Source organism: Podarcis gaigeae, assembly GCF_964106915.1.
Source record: "Podarcis gaigeae genome assembly, chromosome: 13".
Lineage (NCBI taxonomy): Eukaryota > Metazoa > Chordata > Lepidosauria > Squamata > Lacertidae > Podarcis > Podarcis gaigeae.
This window is the reverse complement of record NC_139689.1, coordinates 17,873,111-17,882,581: the sequence shown is the minus strand read 5'-3', so window position 1 is coordinate 17,882,581 and position 9,471 is coordinate 17,873,111. Positions and strand designations below refer to the sequence as shown.

The 9,471-nt window shown below is 48.2% G+C and overlaps 1 protein-coding gene across 2 annotated transcripts; it reads right to left on the bottom strand.

The window, feature by feature from the left end:
• Positions 1 to 939: 939 nt before the first annotated feature.
• On the bottom strand, positions 940 to 9,148 carry CDIPT (CDP-diacylglycerol--inositol 3-phosphatidyltransferase). 2 transcript variants are annotated; one of them, XM_083707633.1, is made up of 7 exons: positions 8,697 to 9,148; positions 7,405 to 7,539; positions 5,944 to 6,097; positions 5,529 to 5,610; positions 3,310 to 3,391; positions 1,602 to 3,215; positions 940 to 1,466 (listed from the first exon to the last, which is right to left on the bottom strand). In XM_083707633.1, the coding sequence occupies exons 1-6, from the start codon at positions 8,737 to 8,739 to the stop codon at positions 3,064 to 3,066; spliced, it is 648 nt and encodes a 215-aa protein (XP_083563759.1). In that variant the 5' UTR covers positions 8,740 to 9,148; the 3' UTR covers positions 940 to 1,466; positions 1,602 to 3,063. The 2 variants fall into 2 exon arrangements, with proteins under 2 accessions (XP_083563759.1, XP_083563760.1); XM_083707634.1 differs by having other exon boundaries at positions 940 to 1,476; positions 1,617 to 3,215.
• Positions 9,149 to 9,471: the final 323 nt, after the last annotated feature.

The following is a 9,471-nucleotide window of genomic DNA, read 5'->3' as shown; positions in this document are numbered from 1 at the left end:
CATGCCATCATTCCAAAAAAACAAATCACATATTGTTTTCCATATAGCGCTCGTAACATAATGTTGAGCAAAAATGGGTAAGCACTTTTATTCACTAGATTTGCTTATTTTGTAACTTATTTGTTCCTGTTCATTTTTCTGCTCGGTTCTGCATTATTTGTGCCTGCTAATTAAAATTATTATATTAAAAACAGGAAAGGGTGGGGTCTTCCTGAGTCTGGGACCAATCAAATCCTTTCATAAGATTCAGAATTTTGTTTTGGTTTTTTTGTGTGTGGGGTGGGGGTGGGGAGTTCCAAGAAATATTACAAATCCTATTATGAGTTTGTATAAAGAAATGGTGGGTGGGGTGGGGCGGGAGAAGGTCAAATTATAAACTGCTACAGATTTTTGTATCAACGCATGAATCGAGTAAATAAACTCAGATGCATGAAGGCCGTGTCTGTCCCTGTTTCCTGCAAAGCTTTTGTGTCTGTGCCAATTCTCTACCCAACAGGAAAACTCACAAGGAAAACTGAATTTAATTCAGGGTGGTCCAACACATAGTCCTCAGTGTATTTTCTGGTGGCCCTCTGCAACATTTGCACACACACACACCCTGCCACAAACCCTTGCATTGCCTTCCCAAAGCCAGGTAAGGCGGCATGAGACTCTGGCAGCATCCTAGAGCCTCTTGCCTCCTTCCCAAAGACTCAAACTGCCCACATAATGAAGATTGTGCAGTTTGATCAACCTCATCCATGAGATTAGGATCCAGGACCAAATCTAAGCATACAGAGCACTGTGAGCACTTGACCATATTGACTTTCTCAACCCTTTCAGAATGCAGTTAAATTCAGAGCTGGGAACTGTGGCTGAGCAACCCGCCCCCAACAATCCAGTTATTCTTCAAGATCCTTATATAAAACCTCCCACCAAATTAAAAACACACACAATCAGATGGTTACACAGTTGTCTTTATTACAGCAACTCCCACTCCGTTGAGAGAGGGGGTGTCTTATTGCACCACGTCTTAATTTTTAAAAACCTACATACAAATTACACACCACTGGGGGTTGTGAGGGTGTGGCAGTGACGCTGCGAAGGAGAGGAGAGGACATGGCAAGGTAACAACTGCTCCCCCTCTGGCAGGAGACAGCGCGCGACAATCCACAGAAGCAATAATTACCCTCAGCACCTGTGCGTCCCTCTGCCCCCACCGCACCATTTGGATGAGGGAAGTTTCTAGCAAATAATAATCTAATTTGGCTCAAAATATGAAGACATGGGGCAGGTTTCCTGAAGTTGGTTTGCTCCAATACAGCTGCCAAGTCCTTAGTGTCACTTCAGGTCCTTAAGGTGGTTTTTCTAAGATGGCCGCCAAATCCCATCTCCACAGTCCCCTTCACCAGACACCTCTATCTCCTCTTGTCAAAAGAAGAACTGGCTTTTGTGGGGAGCTGAGAGAAGGAAGCTTTAAAGTGGACCTTTAGCCCTCTAGATCAGTGTTTCCCAACCTTGTGCCTCCAGATGTTTTTGGCCTACAACTCCCATCATCCCTGACCACTGGTCTTGCTAGCTAGGGATGATGGGAGTTGTAGGCCAAAAACATCTGGAGGCACAAGGTTGGGAAACACTGCTCTAGATGATGCTGAACTACAACTCCCATAATCCCAGGCCATGCTTGCTGGGGCTGATGGGAGTTGCAGTTCAGCAACATCTGGAGGGCCAAAGGCCCTACTTAGTCTTAGGAGTGGCTAGGATGGCTACCATGTCACTGTAAACCTAGCCATCACTGATAACAACAACAACAACAAAAATCACATGGAGGAAAACAGAACTGTGGTGTGATATGGCAACTTATGTTCATGCACAAATGATTGAGGAAAGGGAAAAGAGGAAGACAGGTGTGCAAGGACAGGACCCAGAATATCTCAGGGAACTACCAAGAGCTCAGAAATAGGGGGAGAAACCCACAAATAATTGCCCTGCCTTCAGAAGAAGAAAGGACAGAGAAGCCAGACTGGGCAAGATGGCTGCTAAACTGCCCAATGTTTACCTCACATTCGAATTCTACTGCACTCTTTCAAAATTGCACATGCATGATTGAGGGGGAAAGAACAGCCAATCTCAACTATGGTCAGTCCGAAACTGTGTGCAAAAAAGGTGGGGAAAGTTGTGTGAAGAAACAGCGGGCCAAGGTAATGTTCAATAGAAATGCTACAAAATGGCTCCTCTATGCCCTGTGCTCCTCCAGGGTATTTAGAAGCCTACAGCTCCATGTAGCAAAAACAGCCAAGAACAGCAGAAAAAGGAATGCAGATGCTCTCACAAGCAAAGCATTGTGAGAAGAAAAGAGAATCTGGGAGCAGGATCCAAATGGCTGTTTACGGCCAAGCATGTCTAAGCAACATGGACCATTGGCTAAAGTAGATGCAGAAATTTACAGCCAGAGATAATCTTAAAATGGATAATACTGCACACAGAACTCAAGCCTCAATGGGGCTTCTTTCCTAAGAACCTAGGATAGTCATTTTCAAATGCTCTTCTTAGTATAATCCAAATCAAATGGCCACCAACTGGCCAATTCATTCACTGCCCAGGCCTAGATATATTTGGGGATTTTGGGAATGATATGGCCTCCTAACTCAAGAGCAATACTTCCACGCACTTTTGGGAAACGAAAAGGTACTTCTTTTGTGGCTGAATTTTGTCCTGCCCCACCCAAATATACAGCAAGTTTTGAAGCACAGAACCAAAAAGCTGGAAACGAAGGTCTATTTAGCTGCCCTCAAAATGGTTGATCCAATCCCTCCATTTCAGCCCACAGGCGAAGTCAATATTCCGCCCTACCAGCCAATCTTCTCCTAAGTGCAAAGCATCATGGGAATGCAGGAGGGAGCCGGCAGGAGCAGGACGTATTCCCATCATCCTATACATTCGTGGGAAGGTGGGGTCATCGCATCAGGCAAGAGCTGTGCAAGTGGAGTGGCTAACCCTGTCACGGCGAGGGATGGTAAGCTGGTCCCACTGCAAGCGTGAAAGGGAGTGATGCTCCTGCCCCTCCGCTGGGGTCGTTTGACGCTACTTCCTCTTTGCGCGTTCCGCGACATCCAGAGCAGCCATATTGCACGAGGCGCAGATCAGGTGGACCAGGCTGATGAGGCTCTTGGTGATGGCGATGGGGGCAGAAACCCACAGGACTAGGCGGTAGAGACCAGCCTGTCCGGGCAGGACTGGAAAAAGAAAAAATGGGGTTGGGGTAAGGAAGGAGTCCTTTGAAATGCCCTTTGACCCCTAGGCATCGTCCCTCTGGCTTAGGATACTCACTTTCTGGTCCTTCCCCAAAACACAGCAAATAGAGCATGCAGTAGAAGAGCTCATTCCCAGCGCACATGATGAAGAGGACAGTCTGGAAGGAGGAAGAGGAGGAGAAAGCATGTCAAACCAGGCCAGAGAAAAAAGAGCAAAGAGAAGCTACCTGAGTTGTCCCCTGCACACATAAGAATGTCAGCTCTGTTTGGCTGCTAGCTTATTCAAAAACGTATGCAGACTGCAATCGCCACTAAATCAGCTTACAAGCATGCAGTACAGCATCATGTATGTATTGTATTTTTTGCTCTATAAGACTCACTTTTTCCCTCCTAAAAAGTAAGGGGAAATGTGTGCGTCTTATGGAGCGAATGCAGGCTGTGCAGCTATCCCAGAAGCCAGAACAGCAAGAGGGATTGCTGCTTTCACTGCACAGTGATCCCTCTTGCTGTTCTGGCTTCTGAGATTCAGAATATTTTTTTTTCTTGTTTTCCTCCTCCAAAAACTAGGTGCGTCTTGTGGTCTGGTGCATCTTATAGAGCGAAAAATACGGTAAGTACCACTGGTACTACTAATACTACAATCCAAGAGGGCATAGCTGTCAACTTTTCCCTTTTCTTGCAAGGAATCCTATTCAGAATAAGGGATTTCCCTTAAAAAAAGGGAAACTATGTCAAGAGGGAAACAAAGTTAATATAAGTAGCAGGCACATTATCCCAGTGGTCGGATACTCCCAACACTTTGCAGAAAAGGGCAGCCTTGGCCTGCCGTCTGATGACCAACAATGAAGGAGTCAGGTGGGTTCTCTAGGAAGAGAGCTCTATTGCTTTGATGCCATCATAGAGAAGTCCCGAGGGGGATCTTAAGATACAGACAACCTCATATGGGAAGCTGGACTTGGAGGTGCATGACAACTACTGCCCAGCTGCAAATATCCCCTTTCTGCGCAAATTTCAAGATGCTCAGGAGGGGGATGATCATGCAGCTCCAGATGTTTCAGGAGGAAATGGATTATCTAGACATCTTCCAGCTTGGTTTCAGGCCTCATTTGGGGAATGAAGCTGCGTTTGGTCAACTTCTGTTGTTTTTCCAGCTACAGCCATTTCTGGGTAGAGATAACCTGGCTACAGCAACACTAATAACCTTCTGACTGGATTACTGTAATGCACTCTATGTGGGGCTGCTGTTGAAGACTACTCAGAAACAACTTTGATTTTGTTTTTGCACTAGCTTAAGACCTGGTTAATTTGCTCAGGCATTCTGGAATTGTTACCCTTATCAACTTAATAGTGTAGCAACTGGCCCCTGTGTTTTAATTTTATTTACTGTCTTTATCCACTCTTGATTTGCAACTGGGATTGCTTTAATGATCCGCATATCCCGTCCTGAGATCATTTGATATAAAGTGCATTGCAAACAATCCTGGAACCAGATGACTTAGGGCTTTAAAAGATCCAAAAGAGCCCTTTAAAAAAATCAGGCCTTGAAACTGACTGGAAGCCAATGGAGACACTGCAGAAGTGAAATATGAAACACTCTCCCAAACACTTTCCAGACTTTTAAAATATGATATAATGGCCACAAACCCTCTTCGAGCAGACAGCTAAATCTGCAGGCGACCGAGTGGAAACTAAATCCCCCATAGTTCATTGCGTACTCCGGTATATTTTTTAATGACAATGAATGGACCCTCCCTTTCTGTTCATACTTTTCAAGAAGGCTTCCAAATACAAGATTTGGAGTGGAGAGTGGGGCAGAACTAGGAGAGAGGGAGGGATCTCCCAATATTGCGAGACTCTCTGATGGTGGAGGGGAATGAATGGGGCAGTATTTTGCCTTTGAGGAAATGGGATAGCAAGCAATATTTCTATTTTGATTCCAAGGGGAAAGGGCCCGTAGGAAGCAGTGAAAATAGAAAATTATTCAATTACACCAGCCTTGCACCAACAATTCTGATTTCTTTTGCCTTTACTGAAAGATCTGGGTGGGGTTTTTCCGCAGCTTATCACACTACGCCCCCCCCAATCTTCTTGCTTTATTTGTTTTGTCATTTGTTCAATAAAGCTTTTGAACATACTTTTTTTTAAAAGGGATGGAAGCCTGGAGAAATGTAGTAGGAACAGTTCAGAGAGAGGGAGAGGGAGTTCAGAGAGAGGGAGCGGGAGAGAGAGAGACAGTTCAGAGAGAAGGAGAGAGAGCTCAGAGAGAGGGAGAGTTCTAAATAAATTATCACTCACCCGGGAGCTGTAATACACCCGCAGGATTGGATTCCCTGACAAGTCGATGGTCTTGTGGCTCTCCCCACCTTTTACCACAGTGCTGGTGGGAGCAGAGAAGGTAGTTAAAATGGGAGCCAGGAGTGCTCAGCCCCTCTTGCCTTCCACGCCTCTCTATCCCAGCAGGGGAGGCACCATAGCTGAGCGGCAGAGGATCTGGGTTGTCTGCAGAAGACCCCAGGTTTGGTCTCCGGCACCTCCAGTTAAAAGAAATAGGCAGATGGGCGATACAAAAGGCTCCCTTTCAGCCCGAGACCCTGCCGCGAGTCACAGCAGGCGAGGCTGAGCCAGACCTGGACATCATTGTCCAATATTGTACAAGGCAACTTCTGATGCCGCCATCGAGGGCAGAGTCCCTCCTTTCCCCAGCTGGTACCTGTGGAGATGGAGCCAGTGGGAGGCGATGTCAAGGCTCATGCTGAGTTGGAACCAAAGGGCAGATTCAGGGTAGAGCATAGCAAGGTTCACCAGCAGGCACATGGTGGCACAGCGGTCCGTCAGCATGTCCAGCATGGCGCCAAAGCGGGTGCCTGGGAAGAAGAGCGCACATTAGAAAGGCAAGGGCACTGTAAACCAATGGGGAGGAAGCTATGCATACAGTAGAGACTGCATCCACACGTCACCCATCAAAGTTTTAAGGCATATATTCCCTGTTTAGGGAAGTTTTTAATATTAAATGCTGTATTGTTTTTAACACTTGATTGGAAGCTGCCCAGAGTGGCTGGGGAAACTCAACCAGATGGGCGGGGTATAAATAATAATTTATTTATTATTATTATTATTATTATTATTATTATTATTATTATTATTACTACTATTTTGTGGCTTGCTATGTGCTTGACAAGTTTTTGCTGCCCCAGGCAGGTGACGGGCACAGGTGGCTGTGCTTCTGCTGTGAGGCCAAGAGTTGTGTAGTCCAGGCAGGCACACTTGAAAACAACAGGTTTCAGTGTGCAGCTTACACAGACGGAAAGTACCGAGAGCCTTGTGAAACCTTTCCAACTCAGCAAGAAAAGCTCAGTCTATTTGGACACGCTTCCTTTTGGCTACAGTTGCGGATCTGGAGGGTTTTACCCAGAGCCAGGCATTATTCCTGTAGATTTCTGGAAGGGAGGGTGAGGCAAAGAGTAGCACTGCGTTGCAAGAGGAAGTGGGGTGGAGCACATTGCACAAAGGAGCCGGGGCACAGACCCTCTCTCTTTGTGGCTGCTACTGGCAGGGGCAGGGGAGGTTCAGGCAGGCGGTGCCTTGTTGCAGCAGCAGCAGAGTACAGATCTGAGGATGGGTGAGACTGAGTGATAGCTCCTTGCCTGCTGCCACCCAGTGAGCTCAAACCTGAACCAAGCTTTGAGCCAGGGACCTTGTAGCTCATACTCTTAAGCAACACGGCAACCTCAGTCATCTTCTGAGGACGGAATGCAGCTCAGCAGTGGGAGACATGCTGCCCACACAGGAGGCCTCAGGTGCATCCTCCAGCATCTTCAACTAATAAAGGGACAGTTAGCCAGGCTTCTGCCTGAGACTGTAGAGAGCTGCTGTCACCATTCAAAGCAGACAGGACTGAAATAGATGGACCAGTGATCTAACTCTATGTGGGACAGCTTCATCTCCTCATATATGTGCTCCTTGACTCTCTCTCTCTCTCTTCAAACTGACTGCACTACACCACAACAAATTGTTACATACCATACAGAATGCATACATGCCATGCATTTAAAAGCACCCCAAAAGAATCCTGGGAACTATAGTTTGCTGCTCACAAAGCCATGTGCTTTCAGTGCATGGCTTGTATGAGCCACCCTGCAGTCCTCTCTGCCTTGAGGCGAGCAAGCCTTACCTTGGTCCAGGGCCCGAGCCGCATAGCCATCGAAGGCATCAAGGAAACCACTTAGGAGGTAAAAGAAGGATGCTATTATGTGGGAGGTTGGCATAAAATAGAACGCGATAAAAGCGAAGATTATGCGGGCGTAACCTGCAAAGGACAAGGAAGCAAAATGAGACTTTGTCCTGGAATCTTTTAACCCCCAAGCCCTGCAGCCCTCAGAAAACTGGGGAAATGGGCCATGCAAATTCTAGTTGGTTCCCCTCCTTTGCTACCCACAACCCCACCTCCCCAGATATCTACGCAAGAGTCACTAAAAGATCAGTAACGTTTGCTTCAGGAGTGTTGAAGAGAAGGAGAAACAGACTCCCTATTTTAGAAACACCCTTTTCCTCTCTTGTTTTTGGCACTGAAAGCTACAATCAACTGTAAGAAATGAAAGGGTCCAGACTGAGCCTACAAGACACAGGTGAGTCACTTGCTTGCTTGTCACATCTGATCTGGAGGAGACAGTCCAGATGCTGCTGCTGCCGCTGCCTTCAGCTGCAGATTAACACTTGTGAAAATAACAGGGCAGGAAATAGACGGGAGTGTTGAAGCAGAAGGCCCGGAGGCAAGGCAAAGGAGGCGGGGAAGAGGCCGGAGCACCATGAACTTCTCAGCTTTTCCCAAGCGAGATCAGACCAAAGGTCGATCTAGTCCGGCATCGGCACCCGGTTTTCCAGGCTGCATTCGGGAAGTCTGTAAACGAAGCATGAAGGCAAGGAGCCTTCACCCACCTGTGTCTGTCTCCCAGCACCGGGCTTTGGAGCTCTTACTGCTTCTGAACGTCTCGAGAGGCCCAGAACTAGGTCAGGTCTCCTGGGCCAGGCCTGTCCTCCCTGGAAGAGCATCGCAGCACCCCACCCCAAGCACGTTTACACAGAAGCGACTCCCCCTGTGCAGTTCAGCTGGGTTGATGAGGCTCTTCCCGGGGCTCATGGATTAATTACACCATTTGCCACAGCAGGGCTGCCTCATCGAGATTAATGGGCGTGACTAACGAGGCCCCCATTCATTCCAGCCGGTCTACTCATTCAGGATGCGAACACACACCCCCCACCCATTTAAAGCATCCTTAAAGCACATATGAATCCTGGGAACGGTGGTTTGCAAGGGCTAAAAAGTCCGTGCCGGGTAAACTCCACTTCCCAGCATTTCGGGGAGGAGAAGCACAGCGCTTTTAAGTGGATGGGGCGCGCGCAGCCCGACGTGTTTCAGGATCGCAGCCTCCTCCTCTCCCCCGCCCGGCACCCCGGGGAACGTACCGATGAGGTTGGGGACGAAGAGGAAGATGTTTTCTTGCTTCATCTCGCGGCCAGCTGTTGCTCCGGCGGCGGAACCTCCTTGCAAACCCCGCTCCAGCCCCGATGCAACGCTCGGACCACGCAGCGCCCACCCGCTGCAGGAGCCCCTCGTATTCCGCTCTTTCTCTTCCTCACGATGGACTCGGAGACTCCCGCTCCCCGCTTTCTGCCTTCCTGCTTTGGCCCAATGCACGCAGCTTCCCCCGGTTTCCGCAACCTTCAGCTACTCTGTTCAGGTTCGGAAAGGAAAATGTCTGCCTGTCTCTTTAAAAACTGCGCTCCCGCCCCTTCCCCGGGGAAGAGGGACATTTCGGAACGCCAATGGTTTCGTCTCCGTACGCTCCCCTGCCGGCTTTCGTTTTGGTGTAGCCCCACCACCAAGAAGCCGGGCTAGAAGGGCCACTTCTCCTCGTCTTCTTCCTGTGATTTATGGTTACTCCGCTCCTAGAGCGTTCGGAGGACCGAGGCTTCAGAAAAGCTCCATTTAGTAGATAGAGAGAGTCGGGCGAACAGCCGCCGACATGGAGGTTGGCTTTGGAGCGCTTCCGGCTTCCCTTGGGGCGGCTCCTTCGCACCCTCCTGTTTTCTTATTGGCCAGTCAGAAAGTATGGAAAGAGAACTGTTATTTCCCCACGCTAAAAGACTCGCCAGATCCAGTGCTTTTGTATAGTCTTGATAGTAAGAATTGCTGTGCAAAAGTCTTTAGCAAGAAAGTGGCCGCCTTTAATAATATATC